Source organism: Cavia porcellus, unplaced genomic scaffold (assembly GCF_034190915.1).
Source record: "Cavia porcellus strain 051 isolate PalLab524CR breed Dunkin Hartley unplaced genomic scaffold, mCavPor4.1 scaffold_38, whole genome shotgun sequence".
Lineage (NCBI taxonomy): Eukaryota > Metazoa > Chordata > Mammalia > Rodentia > Caviidae > Cavia > Cavia porcellus.
In genome coordinates, this window is record NW_026947521.1 from 7,208,051 (window position 1) to 7,230,854 (window position 22,804).

At 44.4% G+C, this 22,804-nt stretch overlaps 2 protein-coding genes across 6 annotated transcripts in view; one reads left to right on the forward strand and one right to left on the reverse strand.

Moving 5' to 3' along the window:
- Positions 1 to 6,008, forward strand: part of Acsbg1 (acyl-CoA synthetase bubblegum family member 1) — a 37,596-nt gene extending 31,588 nt beyond the window's left edge. For all 4 annotated transcript variants that reach the window (XM_003463592.5, XM_013145580.3, XM_063243543.1 and 1 more), the window contains 3 exons: positions 1,973 to 2,112; positions 2,449 to 2,695; positions 5,458 to 6,008. In XM_003463592.5, coding sequence (XP_003463640.2) covers positions 1,973 to 2,112; positions 2,449 to 2,695; positions 5,458 to 5,567 — 497 coding nt within the window. In that variant the 3' untranslated portion in view covers positions 5,568 to 6,008. The remainder of the gene's footprint in view (positions 1 to 1,972; positions 2,113 to 2,448; positions 2,696 to 5,457) is intronic.
- Positions 6,009 to 6,286: 278 nt separating this feature from the next.
- On the reverse strand, positions 6,287 to 21,359 carry Idh3a (isocitrate dehydrogenase (NAD(+)) 3 catalytic subunit alpha). Of its 2 annotated transcripts, none has more exons than XM_063243544.1 (11): positions 21,215 to 21,359; positions 18,158 to 18,196; positions 16,038 to 16,121; positions 14,399 to 14,513; positions 13,530 to 13,717; positions 12,545 to 12,678; positions 11,662 to 11,764; positions 11,505 to 11,569; positions 10,124 to 10,208; positions 9,556 to 9,708; positions 6,287 to 7,727 (listed from the first exon to the last, which is right to left on the reverse strand). In XM_063243544.1, the coding sequence occupies exons 1-11, from the start codon at positions 21,239 to 21,241 to the stop codon at positions 7,644 to 7,646; spliced, it is 1,077 nt and encodes a 358-aa protein (XP_063099614.1). In that variant the 5' UTR covers positions 21,242 to 21,359; the 3' UTR covers positions 6,287 to 7,643. The 2 variants fall into 2 exon arrangements, with proteins under 2 accessions (XP_063099614.1, XP_003463611.1); XM_003463563.5 differs by having other exon boundaries at positions 18,134 to 18,196; positions 21,215 to 21,356.
- Between the last annotated feature and the right edge of the window lie 1,445 nt (positions 21,360 to 22,804).

Here is a 22,804-nt window from a genome sequence, read left to right on the forward strand (position 1 = left end):
TTGTCCCAAAGTGCTGTCTCCTCCATTATCAAGCAGTTGTCTAGGAAAGATCTATCTTTGGACTCAGCTGTTCCATTGAACTATTTTCTGACCCTTGCATCAATACCTCATGACCTAATTTCTTTCTTCCTTCCTTTCTTTCTTTCTTTCTTTCTTTCTTTCTTTCTTTCTTTCTTTCTTTCTTTCTTCCTTCCTTCCTTTCTTTCTTTCTTTCTTTCTTTCTTTCTTTCTTTTTTTCATTTCTTCTTTCTTTCTTGGTCTTTTTGAGGCAGGGTCTTACTCTAAGTTTAGGCTGGCCTTGAACTCACTATGTAGCCCAGGCTGGCCTTGAGTTCACTTTGTAGCCCAGGCTGGCCTCAAACTCAGTGATCCTCTTGCCTCAGCCTCCTGAGTGCTGGGATTATAGCCACCACACCTGGCTAGTAGGGGTCCTAATTTCTGTAGCTTTATGGTAGGGTTGCTATTATAGTCCCTGATCCAGCGTGTCCTAAAACCTCGATTATCAGGGACCTGGCCAACATCCCCAGCTACCTGTGTGAGAAGTATGGTGAAAGGATGAAATAAGAAACAGACAAATTTAGTACTGCATGATAGAGGGGCTGGAAGGGTAATGCCTCAGGATGGCACAGCTACTATTTGTTGGGTGTATACAATGATGGGGATTAGTAATGATTTAGCTGATGATGACTCAAGAGGGTAGAAATGATCGTATGTTAAGAAGGACCTTGCCCTGGAGTTTTTTTGTTTTTTTTTTTTTTAATCTTTGTTTCGGTTTTAATCTTAATGGTCAGGAGAGGATTGGCTCATCTCTAAAGAGATAATAGGAAATTCCAAAAGGGTGATACTGATAATCGCAAACTTCCATTTATCTCTTGGGGAAGTATAGGAAATCAGCCATTATGAATTTGTAGTCCCCAACACTTGATCCTGAACCATTCCCAGCCCCAGGGAAGCTCTGGGCACTAATCTTTTCTGCAACCCAGAAGACCATGTCTGCTCACATCCATCTCTGCCTGCCAAACCCTCTCCTACCCAGCATCCACTGGGGCTGGTTCCTCCTGCTCCATGGTGCCCACTCACCCCTTGTCTTGCTGCCCCATGAGGTCAGGTCTGCAGGGAGGCACCAGTGAGCTCTGCTGACTCAGACAGGTGAGGGTGGAGTACAATCTTACTCCAATTAGCCAGACCATCTTCATGGACTTTTCACTCAAAGATCAGTTAGTGCATTGAGTGACTTGCACATAGACACTCAACTTCTTTTTAAGTTTTAAAATTTTGTATTAGTCCATGTTTGTAGCACATAATGATTACATTTGCCAAAGGGAGTTGGTACATGTCTCTAACACATCTCAGCTCTTTGCATGTCCCTCCCCTTCCTTCACTACATCAGAATGAAAAGGGACCTATGGGTGAGTAGAAAGAAATTGTGAGGAAAGCTCAAGGCTAGAGAAAGCAAACCCTAACCCTAACCCTAAGGCTGTCTGAGGGCAAATGGGACAGATGGGACAGGCACTCCCATGGGAAGGACACCAGCTCCATAAAAGACACTAGAATGGTGGCTCTGGCCCTGGACTGCATTTAAGCCTTAGCTCTGCTATTTACTTATGTTTGACCTTGAACATTGCTGACCCACCCTGTGCCTCAGTTTCCTCATCTGCAAAATGCTAAGAACTGGTTTATTCTTTTTGTGAGGGTGAATTACAGCCCTGGACATGGTGTAAAAGCTCTGTGAGTAGAGGGTCAGGGTCTAAATCAGAGGCAGCATCTGCTATAGGAGGTTAGGAGGGCGCTGCAAAGGAGCCAAGGCTGTACATCTGGGTAGCAGTGTCCTCAGGGCCACCGCTGTCCTTGGGAATGTGAGAGGCCTCCCCTGGGCACTGCCTGTGCTCAGGGCACCCCAGCTTGGGATGAGGTGAGGCCGCACTCAGCCAGTACCTGGTCTGCACCAGTGGGACCTGCCTTCCTTTCCCAGAACTGATCATCACGGCGGGTGGGGAGAATGTGCCCCCACTACCTATTGAGGAGGCCGTGAAGATGGAGCTGCCCATCGTCAGCAACGCCATGCTGATTGGTGACCAGAGGAAGTTCTTGTCCATGCTACTCACCTTGAAGGTGTGTGGGATGCTGAGCCTGAGGGGTGCGGGGTACAGCCTGATGGAAACCTTGCAAGCTGGGGCCTATCTGGATCCCAAGTCGATTCTGAGGGCAGTCAGTTCTCTGTGCCTGACACTGAGGCACCCCCTTCCCCAGCAGGAACTCAGGCCCTGGGCTTGTAGATAGTCAGGAGCAAGGCCCCCTTTTCCAATTGATGATGTCATTGACTGGGGGTTCAACATGGCGGCACTGTTCATTCCAGGTCCCTCCCTGAAGCAGCCCAGTGTGCTTAGCACCTCACTATCTGCTTTCTACAGAGCGGGGTCAGTGCTCACATGTCTTTTGGCTTTTCAGTGCACGCTGGACCCAGACACCTTTGAGCCAACAGACACCCTGACAGAGCAAGCCGTGGAGTTCTGCCAGAGGGTGGGCAGCAAGGCCAGCACTGTGTCTGAGATTGTGGGCCAGCACGATGAAGCTGTGTACCAGGCCATCGAAGAGGGGATCCAGAGGGTCAATGCCAATGCGGCTGCCAGACCCTATCACATCCAGAAGTGGGCCATTCTTGAGCGAGACTTCTCCATCTCAGGAGGAGAGTTAGGTAGGTTCCACTGTCCCAGGGGCTGTGGGAAGCAGAGGCCACATAGTGCCAGGCAGGAGCCCACGAGGAAGCAGTCACAGCTAGTAAAAGTCTGGGACAGGCCTTTGGATAGCAGTCACATATCTTCCTGTGGGAGGACACTGACCACTGGGAATGTGGTTTTGTGGCTGTACAGAGCCTGGAGAATGTACAGTCGAGCCTGTGTACCTGTGGGTTTCAGACAGGTGGATGAAACCAACTATACATGGGAAACATTTGGGGAAAAAATGCTTCTCCTGTACTGAACATGTAGACCGTGTTTTTGTGGTTATTCCCTAAATGGCACAACGAGCAACTGATTACATAGCATTTCCGTTGTGTTGGTAGTAGGTATTTAAGTAAAGATGATTTGAGGTATTTGGAGAACATGCCTAGGTTATACATGACTACACTGTTTTATGTGGCACTTGTGCATTGTGGACTTTGATGTCTAGTGTGGAGGATCCTGGAACAAATCCTCCAAGAACACTGAGGGGTGGCTGTATATATGTGCCAGGACTTAGTAATTTGAACACAGGTTTTTTTGCCTTGACTATGGGACTGTTGTCCCTTTCAAATCTCAGTGGACCCATAAGGCCATGCCTGGCCCTGCTGGTATTCAGACTGGCCTTGGCCTGGCTGTAAGGGACACTGCTGTCATTTGCAGTCAGCTTGTGAATGACACTGTCTGGACCACAGTGCAGGACCAGGACACCTGAGGTGCACCCTCACCTGGCCACATGAAACCACTCCTGATTGTGACATCTTGGGGTGCTCATGGCACAGGGAGAAGGATAGCACATACCTCTATAGAGCCCCCCTCAATGCCAACAAGGCCAAACTCAGTGGGACAAGCTTCAGCAATGCTGAGTGGTGGCTGGAGGCCTCAATGTCTCGCTGTCCAGGACTGACAAACTGAACACAAGGTCAAGGAAATGCAAGATGCCCTCCTTCAGCAGATGCTGATGTTATAGCTTCCAGTGACATGGTCAGGGGTAATATAGGCTACCTAGGACCTCAATCATGTTTCAGATGGCACAAACAAAAAGTGACTGAGGGAGGAAGTCTCATTTACACTTTAACAGAGCTGTCCTAGAAACAGAGCTAATTAGAGCATTAGCTATCTGTTGCTGTGTAACGTCTCCCCCTAGTGGAGCAGTAAGACTGGTCTCTGTTTTGGTGGGTCTGGGCGCAGCACAGCTGAGCTTTGGTTCTGGCTGAGTCTCTCTCTGAGGTCACTGTGGGCAAGGGGCTGTCTCCCAGAACTGGAGGCTGCAATGCATCTATCATGTGATTGTGGGTGCCTCCGTTCCTTACTGGCTGTGAAACAGACCCATTCTGGCCCAGGGACTTCTGCACAGGCTGCAATAATGCCACATAGTATGGCAGCCAGCTCCAGGGAGATGAGATGCAAAAGCCTAAGACAGAAGCTGTAAGAGTGTTTATTTCTATTTTTGGACTGGTTTACGGGCCCTCTGTATTTGCGTGTTTCATGTACATAATAGACAACCAGCCTTAGATTTTAAAATATTGTTTTTTTAAAATGAACCTATAGAGCCAGGGACATAGCTCAGTGGCATAAGCACCTGCCTGGCAAGTGCAAGATTGTGAGTTCGATTCCCAGTACCAAAAATAATAACAACAAAAAGCCTGTATTAAACACATATAGATTTTCCTTGCCATTATTCCCTAAACAGTGATACATGCAGGACTTTGTACACAATATATATCTGTATCTTCTTAACAAAATTATATTGCTCGTTAACGTTTCTTGGATCTGAAGTTTCTATTCATAATAATTCATGTATTCAAAGGAAGCATCTGCCTTTATCTTCCGTATCAGTAAGAAAATTTTTGCTGTTTTAGATGTAAACTAATACATCTATTCACATAGTATTTCTTTGGCATTGTAAGTAGCCAAGAGGTTATTTAAAGAAAACAGGACAAAAAAATAAATAGATAAATAAATAAAGCAAACAAGCATATGGGAGAAGCTGGGCATGGTGGTGAGGACGAGGCAGGATGATTCTAAGTGTCCACTTAGCATAAAAAGATGGGAGGCAAGAATACAGTGGTGTCTCAATTCATGAACTTTTTTGCATGATTATTGGTGCAAACTGGCCAAAACACAGGATCAAGGTCAACACTAAATCTAACCATTGAATTTTGATTTGGTGCTTGTGAGGCCCCAGGTTTGATCTCTAGTAGCAGGGTAGGGAGTGTAGGGGACCATGGGCCTGGGTTATATGCAAATACTCTGTCATTTTATTTATTTTTAAAGTAGGAAGAATTTATTGAAAGAAAGCTTCTAAGAGAAATGAAAGGGGGCCCAGAAAGTGGGTTGCCCATACTATGCCATTTTATGTAAGGACTTGAACACTTTCAGATTTAGGTGCCCATGGGGCCCTGGAAGCAATTCCCAGTAGACCCTGGAAGATTCAAGGGACTGAATCTTCTGGTCAGGGATAGGCCCAGGCATGGTCAAGAAGCCATGGTTCACACTGTCTGTCCACCCACTGGGCAGAAACTACAGTCATTTCTGACCTATTCACTGCTGTTGGTCACCAGCCAGCCCTGGCCACCGCAGGAGCCTGCTCAGGGTGTGATGCCCAGAGGCCCGGATCGGAGAGGCTGGCACCTCACCCTGCCTTCCTTGCCTAGCCCACTCCTGAGTTGGCATCTTTGCCGCACACCTCTCAGCATCTGCTGAGCTTGGGCCTCACTTTTTTCTATTTCTCTTTCAGGTCCCACGATGAAACTTAAGCGGTTCACAGTCCTGGAGAAGTACAAAGATATCATCGATTCCTTTTACCAAGAACAAAAGAACTGGGACCATCCATGTGGTTCCCAGTGAATACAAAAGGTAGCCTCTGCCTGTGGAGGCATTTCTGAGCTCTGGGCTCTCCCATGTGGCTGTAGGAACTCAGGCAAGTCTGTCTGGCCTCCAGGCCAGGTTCCATTCCAACAACTACAACTCCAAGAAGCTCCATCCACATGGGGGTAGTTTAAATTCTGCTTAAGTATTCAGGTGATGAAATTCAACTCTTCACAACTGAAGAGTTGATACCACTCGACCCTAAGTCCAGGGAGACCTAACAAGCCAGTGCACCAGAGGCCAGGGTGGGGATGGGGAGTTGCGTTACTAGTTTGTGCTGCAGGTAAAGCCATCTAGCTTACTTAATGGCCAGACTTACTCTGGAATCTTCTTGGACGCTGCCTAATAAAACTGCTGCTGCCATGTGACTGTATTTAATGTGTAATATGAATATTAAACTTTTAACAGAACTGGCAAAAAGTACCTGGTTTTTTTGTCAGTTGTGCAAGCAAGACACAGAGCAGTGAGTATTTAACCTGCAGCACAAGTGTGACAGCATGAGTTACCATTTGCAAACTGTTAGAGCCAGGCAGGATGGGTTGGTGGGGTGATGCAGTAACCGGAGCCCATTCTGGCATCAGCATGTACCACCAGGCCATACTTCTATTCTGTCCACTGTGAGTGGTCATTCTTAGCAATAAGCTAGGCTGAATTGCCCCAAGGTACATGACCAGGAAAGGCAGAAGGCATACAATATCTTAGTTGTTTTGGAATTCTTTATTTCTATAAACCAAGAGCCACTGGTAATTAGCACAATCTAATAAAACAAAGGAAGCAGCAGCATAAACAAAATAAAATACATGTAAGATTACTGGTCTGGTTACAACCTTAAAAAAATGACCCACATGAAGATATCTGCTGTTAAGAAATTCCCTTGTGAGCTGAGGACATTATGCAAAACCGCAGGTTGCAAATTGACAGGGGCAAGGGAAGACACATTGTCTTTGGTACGAGGCCAAAGCGCAGCTGCTCATGCTGCAGCCAGGGCAAGGGCGCGGGAGGAGGGAGCTGAAGGTCATAAGCTGACAAGACCACGCTGCAGGGTGACTTGTTTTATGAGTCAGCTCCCTCTCTGCAGGGCAGGGGCTGGCTGAAGGGCACAATGATTTGGAGGAGGCCAAGGGACAGCTGCTGAGATGTAAATCAACAGCCAGCATCCCAATCCCTCAACTGCAGCTGAAAACCAGGGATGGGCCCCTAGCAGTAGCAGCAAGTGGTGCCATCTCCCTGCAGAGTCGGTAGAGGGGACTTGACAGGGTTGGCTCCTGGCCCGGCTCAGTTAGGACATGGCTGGGGGCCTTGATACATGGGACAGTGACAGTACATCCAGGGAGAGGGTGGCACCACCCAAAGCTTCATTAGGAGCCATACCAACTGTGTTAAACTTCAAAGTAAAACCATTGACTACACAATACATGCAGGACTTTGTACATAATATATTATCTGTATCTTTTTAACAAAATTATATTGCTCATTACATTTCTTGGATCAGAAGTTTTTATTCATAATAATACATGTAAAGGAAGCATCTGCCTTTATCTTCTGTATCACTAAGAAAATTTTTGCTGTTTTAGATGTGAACTTTCCTGGGAAATTTCTCCTGTGCCCATTTAGTTTTATAAGAATGTCATCTTGTGCTATTATGTCCATGTCCTGTTTTACTTCCATTATGTTTCTCATAAGCCAAAGAAAGACAGGACTTTTGTTTAAAAAGTTACATGTTTCTTATTAATTTTGTATCATAATTATTTACAGCTGAGGAAAAATTACTTAAAGTGTAAAATGGATAACAATGGCAAATGATACAAGTCTACTTGGAGTTTACAAAACAATGTTTACCAGATAGACATTTAATAAATAAAACAAGCACTTGGAAAAAGTCCCTTAAAAGCAAGTCAGGGACATCCCCTGCATCCTTTGCACAGACTGGTTAAGAAAAGGCCAGATTTTATCATGTGCTCTGTCAAGAAACAAGCAAACCAAATGCACACAGAATGAGAGGTTTATGAGGCAGGGTCCATTAGGAGTGACGCAGCCTACACCATCAGTGAACCGTTAGTCTAAATCTTTCACTCGGCGACAGATTTCTTCTGTGAAGTCTGAGCACTTCGAATTGCCTCCCAAATCTTTTGTTAAACTCTGAGAAAAGGAAACAGCAAGAATAAATAGGGACTCACACCCTGAACAAAATCAAAGGTGTTGTCAAAGCCTTTGGTGAGTTATGAACTGAGCAAGGAACTTACCTGTTCCAACTTCCACTTAGCTCCTCTTGAGAGGCCCCCATATACCATCTACTCCCCAGGAGGACCAGGTGACCCCATTACAGGGAGTCCACAAGAACACTTCGATGCTCCTGCTACAAAAGGCAGCACCAAAATTTCTCCTTTGTTCATAGTCTCTAAGAAATACTATCTAATTATGGCTTTTTTTTGTTTGTTTGCCTTTTTGAAACAGGGTTTTGCTATACAGTTTGAGCTGACCTTGAACTCACAACACTCCTGCCTCAGCCTCCTGAGTGCTGTGATTATGCATACTGAAATTAAAGAAAAACTAAACAGGAGGTTTTATAAAGTTCATGGGAAATTTTTGAAGCTAAAAAACTTAGGACATGTTCTGATCTATTTTTAGACACTAGAAAACAAATATCAAAGGATAAGGGGCTGGGGATTTAGCTCAGTGGCATAAGCACCTGCCTTGAAAGCAGGCAGTCGTGAGTTCGATCCCTGGTACCGATAAAAACGAAAAAGACAAAAAAAAAAAAAAAAAAAAAAAAATCAAAGGATACTTAAGTGACTGCCTTAAATTTCCCTTCTTACAAGAGGAAGTCTCCCATACAGTCTATCAGCTTACTCTCTCTCTCTGCTGCAAATATACTTCTCTTGGCAGACGTGGTGGCACATTCCTGTAATCATAGCACTTGGGAGGCTGCAGCAAGAGGATCACTGTGAGTTTGAGGTCAGCTTGCACTATGTACTGAGTTTTAGGCCAGCCTAAACTACATATGCAGACCCTGTCTTTAAAAAAAATGGCAGGGGGCTGGGGATTTAGCTCAGCGGCATAAGCGCCTGCCTTGCAAGCAGGCAGTCGTTAGTTCAATCCCCGGTACCGATAAAAAGGAAAAAGACAAAAAAAAAAGGCATATACATATATATTTGTGTTTTATCTACATCCTGCACAATTAGAGTCTACTGTGTAACTCAGGCATTTCTCTGCTAGACTCTAGAACGTGACTTCTCAAAGTTTTAGAATAAAAAGAAAATCAGTGCTTCTTAAAGTCACTACTCTCAGGCTGTTAAAAACAAGCTTAGGGCTGATGATATAATCAGTGGTTGAGCATTTGCTTAGCATGCAAAAGGGCCTATGGTCCATCCTCTCCAACAAAAAACAAAACAAAACAAAAGCTTGCATTTCTTGTATTTTGGTTGTATGGAAGAACATCAAATTGTAACGTCTTTATAAAGGTGCTTTGGAGAAATTCTGCTAAAAAGCAGATTTGGCAAGCTAGGTATGGTGGTACACAGGCTGAGGCTGATGAGGCTGAGTCCAGCCTAGTAATTTATTGACTCTGCAAGACTTTACTTGAAAACATACCAAAAAAAAAAAAAAAAAGAATTGGGGAAGTAGCTTAATGAAATCCCCAGTATCACACAGGAAAGGACTTGCCGAGACTGCACAGACAGCAGCATAGCCAGGCTTGGCCTCCCTCTGGCTCCTACTGTCCTTCTCACTGTGCAGTGTTCATCAGTGCTCCGTGATCCTTTCATGTAAAATACCTGGGCCCTGACCTCAGCAAATGAACACGTGTGCACACACTTCCTGAAGTTCATGCAGAATGTCTGCACTGAGAATCTGACAACATTGATTCCTTCTGCTCTCCTAAATGAGGACAGGACTCTCAACTGCTCCCTTCACACAGACACAACAAAGAGGAGATATACCTGCCACACACAGATCAAGGGCGTGATACCTTTCCATCCTTGATTGTGGCAAAGCACGCGGCCTCAATCCTTGCAGCGTGGTCAAAAAGCCCCATGTGGCGCAGCATCATCACGGCACTGAGCAGGAGGGCAGTGGGATTGGCCATGTCCTTGCCTGCGATGTCTGGGGCCGTTCCATGAACCTGAATGGCAGGAAGGGAGCATCAGCAGGAAGGAAGAAGATCAGAGCCCGCATCCCTTGGCGGGTGGTGGACACTCGCCCAGGGTTCCACGTCACTTTCTTAGCCACCAATCCCCAATGGCGAGTGCTGATAGTGCTGTATATAATTCACAGACACAGACCTTGGGGAGTAAAGCCTAACAGAAATCCAGAAATAAACTTTTAAAAGTACAAAAATACAGAACAATGTTTTTCAGTCGATTTTTGGTAAAATACAAGCAAGGAAGGTTACACATAAATATCTAGAGGAAAGTGAATAAATGAAGGCTATTTATAAAATTATGCACCATTCTTTTGACAATCTATAAAATGGCATGTTAAACCCTAAGTATACCTGGAGCCCCTACCAAGCTCTGCTTGGGTAAGCTCTCCCTTACCGACTCAAAGATGGCCACCCCGTTGGCTCCAATGTTGCCACTTGGGGTCACACCGAGACCACCAATCAATCCTGCACACAGGTCACTGGAGGCAGAAAAGCATTTTGAATGACTTTTAGAACAGGAAAACATCATACCTGGCATTCAGACTATTTTAAAACACTATGCTTCACTAACAGGGAGCAAGGTTTCGTGGAGAAATGACTGATTCCAGGGCTGACTCAGAAGGAGGCACTGAGACCACAAGAACTAGATAGAAGCAACCCACCTTTATACTGGCCACATCCCAGCCCTTTCCTACTAATCGTTTTCTAAAATTTTGGGACAGGGAGCCTGGCCTCGCTGGGCCACCTGAGCATCCATGGAAATGATGCAGTGAGGGCCACAGCTGTGAATCCACAGAACACTCCGAGCCCACATGTCATAGCTAAGTGAACAGACATAGAGGAAGGGCAGCCCATCCTCCCAGCAGGATGCCAGACCCTAACTCACAAGGGATGATGGCTAGAGCAATCACATCTGCCCCACATGGATGGTGAAATGTTGAAATGTGGCAAACCCAGGTGCTGAGTAAAGGGATTCTTTGCACTATTCTTACAACTTTTCTTAAAGCCCAAAAGTCACAAATTCCTGGGAATGGGGGTGTGGCCAAGTGGCATAGTGCACGCTAGCCCAAGGTTTGATCCCCAGCACCATCAAAAATAATAAGCAAAAAATTTGTTAAAATGACAACACAGCTATATATAACACAACACAGTGAAACCAGTCACCCAACCAATAAAACATCTGAAAAAAGTAGGCACGATGCACGCACTTGTATTCCCAACACTTTGTTTGGAAGGCTGGGAGAGAAAGACTGCTCAGCCTTGCCTGGGACCCTGTCCCAAAATTTTAAAAAATGATTAATAAGAAAGGACCGAGGATGCAGCCAGTATGAAGGTCTTAGCTTCAATTTGTAGTACTGCCAAAAAAAAGTGAATGATGGGAACAGGAACTAATGATGAGGAAGCAAGAAGACCAAGCTGATTTGGTAAATAAAGGACCGACCCGTAACATTAATTATTGATGTCCTCACTTGAATCATTCAAATTCAGTTCACATCTGATGAAAAATGCTCTGTTTTGTAAGATCTGACTAAAAACTTTAAGCCCAAATTTATTTAGGGTGTCTGCAAACAAACCAGAGACCAAAAATAAAATGGGTATAGTTGCTGGGCATGGTGGCACACACCTATAATCCCAGCACGTGGGAGGCTGCCACAGGAGGATCCCGAGTTCAAGGCCAGCCTGGGCTACGTAGTCAAGTCAAGGTCAGCCTGAAATACCTAGTGAGAGCCTGTTCCACACAAACAAACAAACAAAAATGGTGTAGTCAAACTCACCTAAGGATGTCTCCGTACAAATTTGGCATAACAAGAACATCAAACTGGGATGGATCTTGTACCATCTACAAGGAACACATTTGTGCAGTTAGCAACCAAAACTGTAGCCACAGTGTTCATCACAGAAGGTAGCAGGTAAGTATGAAAATGTACTCACATTTAAACACACTGTATCAAGGTACATCTCATTAAATTTAATATCTTTGCAATTTTCAGCAACTTCCCTGCATTTTTGCAGAAAAAGTCCATCTGACATTCTCCTATATTCAAGAAAGAAAACAACCACATGAAAAAAATAAGGTTCAAGAAATTCAAGTTCCACAAGTTAAAATGTCTGATTTCATTTAGTAAAAAATTAAAGTACAACTTTTTCTTTTCTTTCTGTCTGTCTTTCTTTTTTTTTAAGACAGGATCTCACTATGTAGTTCAGGTTGGCCATGAACTCACTATGTAGCCCAGGCTGGCCTTAAACTCATAGAGATCTCTTGCCTCAGCCTCCTGTGTGCTAGGATTACAGGTGTGTACCACTATACCCAGTTCAGTAAAAAATTGCTTTTAGGCACTGAATAAAACTGAAAATGTCTTGGGATCCTTCAGGAAGCATAAAAGGATAAAAACATAAAATAAATAGTTTTTATCATAACAAAAAAGACTAGCTTTTTATAGTACTACCCAGAAAAAACCAAGATGTACTCAGTAATATTCTAAAATTGGTTTCATGGGTTAACCTTCTCCATTACTTAAATGGTTTTACTATTTTGCATGGTCAATGTTTTTCTTAGGTTAGGTAAACTGTTTCTTTATACACTCAGAGATAGCTTTTATTTGGCTGGGTGTGACAAGAATGTGACTCCTGAGACAGCAGATGGCAGCAGCATCACTGAAGCCCTGACCATGTGGCCATGGGGATCCCAGTCTCCAGCCTCCTTTCTGCTAACCCTCAGGCCTCCCTAAGCTCCTGGGACCTGGCTACCACTCCTGCGCATTGGCCTGACATCACCCAGTAAGCAGAGCAGGAGTGAGGTCTCCACAGGACTCACATGATGTTGGCCTTGTGCACCGCTGTGACGTTGCTCCGGTGATTATTCCGTGCATACTCAAAGGCAAACTCTGCAATGCGCTTACTCGCTGCCTCGGTGATGAGCTTGATGCTCTGCACGACTCCATCGACGATCTGAGAGAGACAGAGTCCTGCCCTGCTCAGAGGGTATGACCACAACCATGCAGGTCAGCAGGCAGTGTAGACCACATCACTATGGCATGCTAGTGTGGCTAGTGGCAAGAGTGTATCCACAGGCCAGTGTTAACCTTGGCTTTTGAAGCAGGTGTAATGAACCCTGCTGTACAGAAGAAAGTGAAGCCTAGAGACAGTCACCTGCCCAAGGGGACATCTGTGAAGCGAGCAGAGCCCCAGGCCTGTGAACCACCAGGCCCTGCTCCTCCTGCATCTATTTTCAATCAGCAGCTGCAGACCCAGACCTGGAGAAACACCCTACTCCTCAAAAGGCAACACTAACTTATCTTTGGGAGATGTGGTTGTATCTATAGGACTCCCTGAAGTCTCATGTGGTCACAGGTGGGGCTTTTCAGAGGTGGCTGAACCTATGCTGTGGGGATCACGGATGTGATGCTGCAATTGATTCACAGACGCTAGGATTACGGCTACCACACCCTGGATGTGAGTGCTACCTGCTCTAAGGGTGGAGGGCCTGGCTGGAACATAAGGGACAGAAAGAGAGTTCCTGCCTTTTGCTCATAGCTTGCTGCCTTCTGCCTGCCATGGACTGTTTCTCCTCTGCGATGTCCCTCTGCCATGCCACCCTGCCTTAGAGCCAGCCAATTATACACTGAAAACCCTCCAGACTATAAACTAAATAAACCCTTTACCTTTAATCTTTATCCTTTAACTTTGGGCATTGGGTATTTTTAATCAACAATGAGAAAAGTAACTAAGAGGAGTATGTCCAGGTGAAAATACGAGAGACAAACAGCAACTTGACTAGAAACAAGAATGACTGAACATACCACATGCTCAATCCCACTGTATTCTCCCTCAGTGTTCTCGCGAATGGTGACAATATTCACATCAGTGTAAGGGGTCTTGTAGCCTTCGATTGAGACGCACGGCCGGACATTGGCATAAAGGTCAAATGTTTTACGCAGCAGTAAATTCATAGACGGGTGACCAGCTGCAATAGGGGTCTTTAAAGGGCCTGTCATAAGAAAGAACACTCAGGTGACAACAGGGCACATCTGGTTTCATATGTGGCACCCAGCGCAACATGCATGCCACTAGCTGTATGACCTCCCTCAGATCCAGGCAGAGATGCAAATGACCTTAGGAGGCTCTGCAAACTCACACTTCCATTTTGGCAGCCTTTGGGGCAAAGCATTGTACTGTCAAGGTCCTCAGCATCACCCCATCCCCACCACGCTCCATGAGGGTCATTTAAAAATGGAGGAAATAAAAAATGAAACCCAAGACTAAGCAATTTGCCCAGGCCTGCTAGCCAGTGTGAGGCTGAAAGGATTTTCAATCTTGGATCTATGATTTTGAAACTGTGCCACGTTTCAATATGTCACATGCCTGTTGTTTTGAATCATGATCTTAAATGTGTATTAAAATAATGATAAAAATGTGAAAAATGAGATAAAAGATAAATTTAAAAATGAATACATACTATTAGTTGGTAATGACCAGTAATACTTTTATGTTTTTACTGGGATTTTAAAAAGAATGTCCAAAGCACCTTATTACAAGTGGTGATTTCACAAGACCATGGCTTTGCTGCAGTAAATGGTCAGGCCTTCCTTTGCCTACACAGTTGAACTCTGGGAACGAACACCTGGGGCAGAGAACGGTGATAGCCAACGTCTCCGTCTTACCCACCTACCTTTCAGACCCATCTTGTTCTTATCCATGGACTCCTTGGCTTCTGGTGGGATCATCCACTTCCCTCCAGGTCCCTGAATGGCAGTGACATTCCGCTCCTCCCACTGGATAGGTGCCTACAGGCCATGGGAGCACTGTGAGCTGATACACCAACAAGACTGCCAGGCTGCTAGGCGCGCCACAGTGACAGACAGACTGTCAACTCTCAGGTCTTGGCATGCAGAGGTACACACACTACACCTCACCAGCTCCCCTGCACACTTATCTGCCCCTCAGGGACCCACAAGGTGCTCCCATTAGAGTATGGTAAGAAGTGGAGAGAAACATTTCACAGTAATGTGCATGGGTGGATCTCAGAAATACTAGGCTGAGTACACATAGCTGACTACATAAAACAATGTAAGAGTCTATCTGTACCCCAGAACGGGCAAATATACATGTGTGATTAGAAGAAATAATGGAGTTTTCAATTTAAAAATAAATTATAGTAAAAGCTACACTGCCAAGAACAATCAGTAAGTATATCTGAAGCAAGGGGGAGCATTGCAAAAGGGATTAATGACAATGTATGTTTTACTATAGCAAGTTTTTTTTGTTTTTGTCTGTCTGGTTTTTTTTGTCTGTCTTTTTTGAGACAAGGTTTCACTATGCAGTTCAGCCTCCTGAACTCACTTTGTAGCCCAGGCTGGTCTCAAATTCACAGTGATCCTCCTGTCTCAACCTCCAGAGCACTGGAATCACAGGTGTATGCCACCGTACCCAGCCCATAACGTGTGTTAATGTATATATTCACTGTATCATTTGATCACCTCTTGATCAACTGTTCACAGCAATTTCTGTCAACACCGGGTGTGGTGGTGCACACCTGTAACCCCAACATCTAGAAGGTGTGGCAGGATTGTTTCGAGTTCAGTGTCAATGTAGGCTACATAGTAAGTTCAAGGCCAGCCTGGAAAACCTAGTGAGATCCTGCCTCAAAAAACAAAAAACAAAAAACAAACAAAACACAAAAAATTATGGTGCGTCTTGTTCTACCTTATTCACTAGATCTGGCACTGTATGACTCCTGGCTATTCCCCGAAATGAAAATGACCATGGAAGGTAAACATTCGGTAGCTGCAACAGCACAACTGAAGACAGTCACAAAAGAGGACTTTCAGAACTGCTTCAGAAAGTGGCAAGAATAATGCGATGTGTTCAAAACAAGGAGTGTTTTGATAGGAATTCATGGCAATGTGTATATTTTACATAATACATTTTTAAAAAATTTAAACACTCACTATATTTTTTGAGCACAACATACAGAGACAGAAAACAGACTGGTTGCCTAAGGGCAGAGGATGGGGTGGGGCGGGAAGACACAAGGACCTTACACCCCTACCCCCTAAAAAGACTTTAAACCCAAGCAGAGTTCAAACAGTCACAAATCCTGCAACACTACTTTGAGTACTTTATATACCATGGGTTTTAAATTATCACAATACTAGTAACAGATAACACTGCAACACATTATTAAAGAGAAGATCTGTAGAGATTAACAGCAGACCTTCCCAGCTATATTAAAACATGCAATTTGTCATCACAGAAGACAACTTCCATGAGTTCTTACTAAGTGGATTTTTTTAAAAAAGCCCACTTACTTTGGCAGCATCAAAAATCTTCATAACAGCTGCTGAAATTTCTGGGCCAATCCCATCTCCTGGAATTAAAGTTACTGTCTGAACCTGAATATAAGAAATCATTAAAGGAACAGAATAAGAACTGGTTTTTGATGGTTTAAAAAAGAATATAATTGACAAAGAGAGACAAATTGACAAATTCACGAGAGACCTCATCAGACCCTAAACCCTGTTAAGGTAATAGACAGCCCTCCCCAGGACCTTAGCAGAGGAAGAAATCAACAGCCAAGAGGCTCCACAAATCTATTCTGTCTGAGTTCAGAGGTTGTAAAAATAACTCAAATAATGAATTTCCCAATGGATACTTCTTTTCAGACAAGCTATGATGAGACCAATTGAACCAAACATAGTAAAGTATTTCAACAGTATATTTTGCATGAATTCAGAGGGTTCTTCGCGAAGGCTACCTGTCTCATGCCCTTCTTCAGGTGGGCAGATTTCAGACATATTTCCAGAGTATCAGAAGTCTATCTTGAAACTCAGAATCTCAGACTATACTTCAAGAAAAGGCCTCTGCGTTCCTAGTTCTTCTGTAAAACTGGTCCATAGGAAGTATCAAATAACTAAGCTTAGTCAAGTAAATTGTGGCCAATAAAAGTAACACATGAAAAGACCTACAAAGCTTGCATTACATTAGAGAATGACAATGAGTGTATTTATGATAGAACATCAATTACGTGTTTCAACTGCTTCAGCCAAAATGAAGCCAGCATTTCAAATGCGGAAATAATAGAAATATGAAAGAAAGAAAGAACGAGACTTAAATGAGTTAAGATAATTTTCAGACCTTGTCTCTGACACATTTGAGAACTAAACATTGTATTCATTTTATTACTGGCTACATTAGTCTACCTGGCCTTTCTTCCTTCCAGTTGCCTGAATGTTAAAAAGAAAATCATGAACTGACTTTAAATAAACATCAAATCAACTTTCCCTGGTCCTTCAACTGCTAATGATGCCTCCTGAACAGGCGATGAATTATTTTTCAATTCTTCTGTATAGCTCAAGAAATATTTTCACTTAATGTCTCCTTTTATTTCTTCTGAAAGTAATCCTCTCTATCAAGCTGATATATATATATGTGTGTGCGTGTCTGTATATATTTTATTATTTTTTAAAAATGGGTAGCCTCAAAATTAAGTAACTTAAGAGACAAATGATCAGCTCTCCGAATGTGTCTGAAATGCTGGCTTAACTACCCTGGAGCTCCAAATGCAAGGCTCAGTTTGCATTTTCTGTATGAGCAAGACCAAAAGAACCCACTGGTGTATTCTTCCTGTCCGTTCAATGTGTAATAAATGTTATCAGACCATGCAGAAATCTACTTTTCTCCAGTAGTAGAGAACATAAATAAGAAATAAAATATACCATGGTCTTACAAATCTCTCATGCATAAGGTGTTATATGGTCATATAGGAATTAGGGCATTCAAATCAGATTCTATAAAAGAGGATAAAATAAAAATGAATAGATTACTGACCCACAATCTTAGAATGGTCTAAAAATGTGGTATCAGCTTTTAAAGCAAAGAACTCTAATGCTGGGAACTCTAAAAGCAGTAGATTTAATGGATAAGAGATGATCCACTAACAACTGTATAGGAAAGTATAAGTCTATAGGGCTTAGCAATGCTTGAAAAATTTCTAATTGGCAATCAATCTACTGTTTTTAGGAAAACTCACAAAGTAAAAATGCAAAGCAGGGTTTGAAGCTTCTCAACAATTTTCTCTCAACATGTACTATCATGGAAAAAAAGCCTCTCACCAAAATATGAAGGTGAAATACAGTAACAGGCTCAAGGGAAATATCTATTTTAACAAGGCTCCTTCAAGACAGTAATGCCACAGACTTCCAGAGCCAGCTGTAATATAATTCTTTCACATGGATAAGTGACCTAATAGGTGTTCGTATGTTTGCCAATAATTTTAGTATATAGTATGTATGGCCAATTACCCCCAGTTTTAAATAAATGGAGATTAAATGCTATATAATGTATTAGAGCATCTTTCTTGAGAAACTTCTAAAAGAAAAAAAGAAAAAAACATAATTATACTCACACCACCAGCAAAACCTCTGGTCACCTGTTTTGGGCTGTGGAACACCCCCAGTAGCCGAGAGACCTACATGAACATCAACAGAGAGATGTTAGGCAGAGAATGAAACCACACAACAACGGTGGAGACAAAGTCATGCTGCTGGCTCACAATGTTACAAATCTATAGATATATTTAGGAATTTTCCTAATTATAATTTATAATTTAGAATACTCTACCATGTGTCAGCTTGCTTGGATTTTAAAATCTAAACACTTAACATTTTACATTTGAGCCAAGAATTTAAGCACTACATTTTTCTCAAAGTTGATTTTATTAATGTAGGTTGCCAACAATGTTTACGACAGAATGAAACTACATTGCTTTTTTTTAACTCAAACATTAGACTTTACTCTGATGATCTCTTTCATGCTAAATACATGAACAAAGGGACATGCATTCCTCCTGTCTTCAACTTCCTTTTCAAACCCTGAACCTTTACTCAAATACTGGCCTCTACTGATAACACAACAACCAGCCACCAAGAAAGTATGAATGAGTTGTATTCTCTGATCCTGGGAATCTGCAGTCATGTCCTGGACTGAAAAGTTAGGGTCAGACTCAAAATGACAGGCCACCAAAACCACCCACCAAATCTTAATCCTATTAAGATGAGATTCATCCACCAGCAGGTGGAGTATTAGAACAGAAGCCATTTAAAATTACTCTGTGACAAGCACTAAAACTTTGCTCATTCTTCCTGCCCCAATAAAGAGGGAAAAAAACAGTCAAATGAAATAAAACAAGTTCACATTCTTGTGGCAAAAGACCTGACCAAATTAAGAGGTAAACCCAAGAATGGAGCTGGGTGTGGTGGTGCATGCCTATAATTCCAGCATTCAGGAGGCAGAGGTAGGAGGATCATGGCAAGTCCGAGGGTAGCTTAGGCTGGCTACACAGTGAAACCCTGTCATGAAAAACCTCTATCGTAAGATTTTTTTATAGCTTATAGCACAGGCTGTTTTTTATTTCTTACCTGTACATATATATCACATCATTTTAGTTAACAAAATCTGGAAAGTAGAGAGATAGTACATGACTGTAATCCCAGAATTCTGGGAGGCTAAAGCAGGAGGATCATAAGTTTGTGTGCAGCCTGCAAAAAGCTAGTGAGATTGTTTCCCGAAATAAAAAATTTTAAGGAAGGCTAGAGGAGTAGCTCAGTATAAAGGTTCTGGGTTCAATCCCAGTACCAGAGTTAAGGGTGGGAGGAACAGGACCTGTTCCTTGTTCTTTTCATATTCCAACTTCAACACTCAATACAGTCTTGGATGATGGAGAGTAGGACAAGTGGTGGCTGCTGGTAAATTGGCTCATTATAGCAGCTAAGAGCTAGGAAAGTCTTTAGAAACCTTCTATTTTCTCTGTGGGAAGTTTTGTTTTTTTTTTTTTTTTTTTAAATTGCAGATGTTTGCACAAAACCTTAAATGGCAACCCAATAGAGGAACTCCTACATCAAAACTAGTATCAAGCACAGCCCTCTACCCTGGGTTGGCCTCAGTAGGACTTTCAGAGGCACTGACCACAACAAGGTAAAACTGTCCCAGAGACGAAGGCTGGTGTACAGGGAGGCGAGGTCCTTCTTGTTTAAGAGAACAACTAAGTTGCTAACAGGCTGGGTTCAGACCTGTAATCCTCCTGCCTCAGCCTCCCAGATGGACGTATTTCCAAGTATGTACCACCAAGCCTAAGAATCTCGTTCTGTGATTCTTTACTCCAACACTTGCTCAACTCCTCAGTTTCTTCTTGCAGTTCACAATAAAAGTACAATACATTTACCTTCGAACTTATCATTACTAGTGTTGTTTTAGTTCCCAAGATGAATTACCTATAGGTGTTAAAAGTAAACTCAGGGATTAAGGGACAGATTTATATTATGGTAATCCAGAAGTTACATCACCTTTAGAGGCAAATCTGATCTAACAGTTATCATCCCAAGCAAATTTGGGTCTGAAAAGACTAGTACAATCAAATTCAATTACTAAGCCCAAAACCCAGCAACCTCTGTCTGCTTGATGACTGGCCCCCTAAGACTAATCTATTAATGGTCAAAAATCTTCCGATTTTTGTGCTCCTTCTGCCAGTTCTAAGGTGCTTTTACATACACTGACCTATTTAAACCTCAAATAACTGCGACACAAGAATAGATACTTTTCTGATGGGCATGTATAAAGGGCACAGAGATGTGCATTTTGCTCAGGGTTACACAGTGGATGGTCTTGCTAGAATTTAAACCCAAGAACTCCTAAAATCCAGGGTAGAGATCTTATCAGTGCACCTTTAAACTGGAAAAAAAAGTAGTAACAAATCTGCTGGGAGATGGGAGTTGGGGTGTGTGAGAACCAACTGCTAATAGCAGCAGGGACCTATGGGTGGATGTCCCTATGCGACGCCTGGGAACTTGCTATGTGACCTTCATACTGAGCCCCAGGATGCCTGAGTTTCTATCCTGCTCTGACCCCGCGTGACGTTGGGTGAGTCTGTCTCCCAGCACAGGTTAACTCCCTGAGAGCAGGGAGTGGCGACGGGAATCAGGGATAATCTCAAATCCTTCCTGCTGCGCAGCGGGTCAGTCAAGGACACCCGCCCTCCTTCCTGATCACAGACCCCAAGTGCCAGAACAAACGCTGGAGGCCCTCTCGCGCGAATACTGGTTGATCCCGACGTGCATGATGCACAGGTCCTCAGAAAGAAAGCAGCTGCAAGCGCCCGGGGGCCCAATGAGGAAAGAGCCCAAGAAGGAAAACGGCCTGGCTCCGACCGAGAGCAGCGTGGAACGCCTGGAGGTGGCCTGGCCGGGGAGCTGCTTGCCGACTCCCGGCTCACTGAGAGGCCTCACTCCGTCCTGGGCCCAGCGCCCCCGCCTCAACCTTGACGCTCTCCAGCCTCGGCCGCGTGGGCCAGTGCGGAGGATCCCGTACTCCGCGGGGCGCCTCGGCCCCTGCCGCCAAGGCACTTTCCATACAGGGCCGCTCTGCCAGCTGCTTCCGCCCAGTCAGGACCAGCGGATCGCCGCCTGGCCCGCTCCCACCCGCCCTCGCTCACCTTGGAAATCCACGCTGGCCCAGCCATCGCATCCACCGTCTCGCCAGGCGACAGCCGCGACAGCACAGCGCGTGCGCTCAGCGGCACCCAGCGGCACCCAGAGCCCGCCCCCTTGGAGTGGCCACGCCCCGTAGGGGCACGCCCCCGCCTCAGGCCTTTCGTGTTCAATGCCTCCCCCACTTTGGGCACAAGTTGGCCAATCGCCAGGTTTCCTTCCCGGGACACGCCCAGCCAGCGGAGCAATTGCGACCGGAAGAGGCCTGAAGAGAGGCTCCGCCCTCTTCGCTCCTCATTGGTGGTTCGCCGCCTGCTGGGTGCCAATTAAGTCTCTAGATTTAAGTTGCGCGTCCTCTCGCGGAGTTTACGAATCCCGGGGAGCTAGAGGGACCATTTAGTCCGCAAGCGCTTGGGGTGTATTGTAACATTTGCACTTTGTAAGTGTAGGGCTCGGTACTTTTTGTAAATGCAAACAGTTGCGCAACCGAAGTTGAATGTAACTTTTTCTGTTTTTTAAACTCAGAGCCTTAACCCTCAGCTACACCTCCAACCGGTTTTTTTAATTTTTTTAATCGGTACTGGGGATGGAACTCACGACCATGCGCTGCAAGGCAGGCGCTTATGCTACTGAGCTAAATCCCTGGCCCTCTCCAACTCGTTTTTAATTCTAATTGTGAGACAGCAGCTCTCTAAATTGCCCAGGCTTCTTGTTTGTGTACCTTCTGCCTCAGCCTCCCAAAGCACTGGGGTTACTGGCGAGCGCCACCTGGCCTCGTTGGTCTCATTCTTTAGGTGTGGTACTGGGGAGTTGAAGGCGGAGCCTTTACTGAGCTACATCCGCAGCACCTTTTTTCATTTTTTATTTTGAGATAGGGTCTGCTAACTCGTTAGATTGTTGATTTAGCAAGGTTGTTTAGGCTTGGCTCAAATTTAAATCTACCTGCCTCAGTTTTCCAGTATGCTGGGATTACAAACATGGTGCCCTCACACCCAGCTAAGATCTAGTGTCAGGCACCCGGAAAAGTTACTTGTGCTTATTTTCAGTCAGTCCCCATCCGGACCCCAGTCTCAGGAAAGGGCTGATCTGTCTTCACGTCTTTACAGCTCTGCAGCTGCCCAACTACATGCCAGGCACTGCCGGAGTGCTGGAATTTAAAAATCCAGTAGGAATGACAGAAACCCTGCAATTAAACTATGAAAAGTGCCAAATAAGGTTTTGATAAGGTAGAATCAGGTGACCTAATTCAAACCTAACAGGGAGGCCAGGGAAGGCTTCTTGGAAGGAGACAGTACCCACAAAATCACCATTCCCTTGTCCTGTCTTCATGGTAAGGCCCCTCAAAGGGAGCTGGGGAGGCAGGGTGATCAGCCCAAATGTCCTCCTACTCCACTCTGGGAATAGTTCTCCCCGGAGAGGAGCTGGGCACCTGCCAGAAAGGTGATGAGTGCCTTGAAGTGACACAGTGGTTCTCCTGAGGTAAAATACTTATCAGAGGAGTCTTCCCCAGGACCTTCCTTGCTCCAGGACCTGGCAGTTCCACCTGAAGTGTTGTGCTGCAGTACTCCAATGCCACAGCTCTCCTCCAGGCCTGA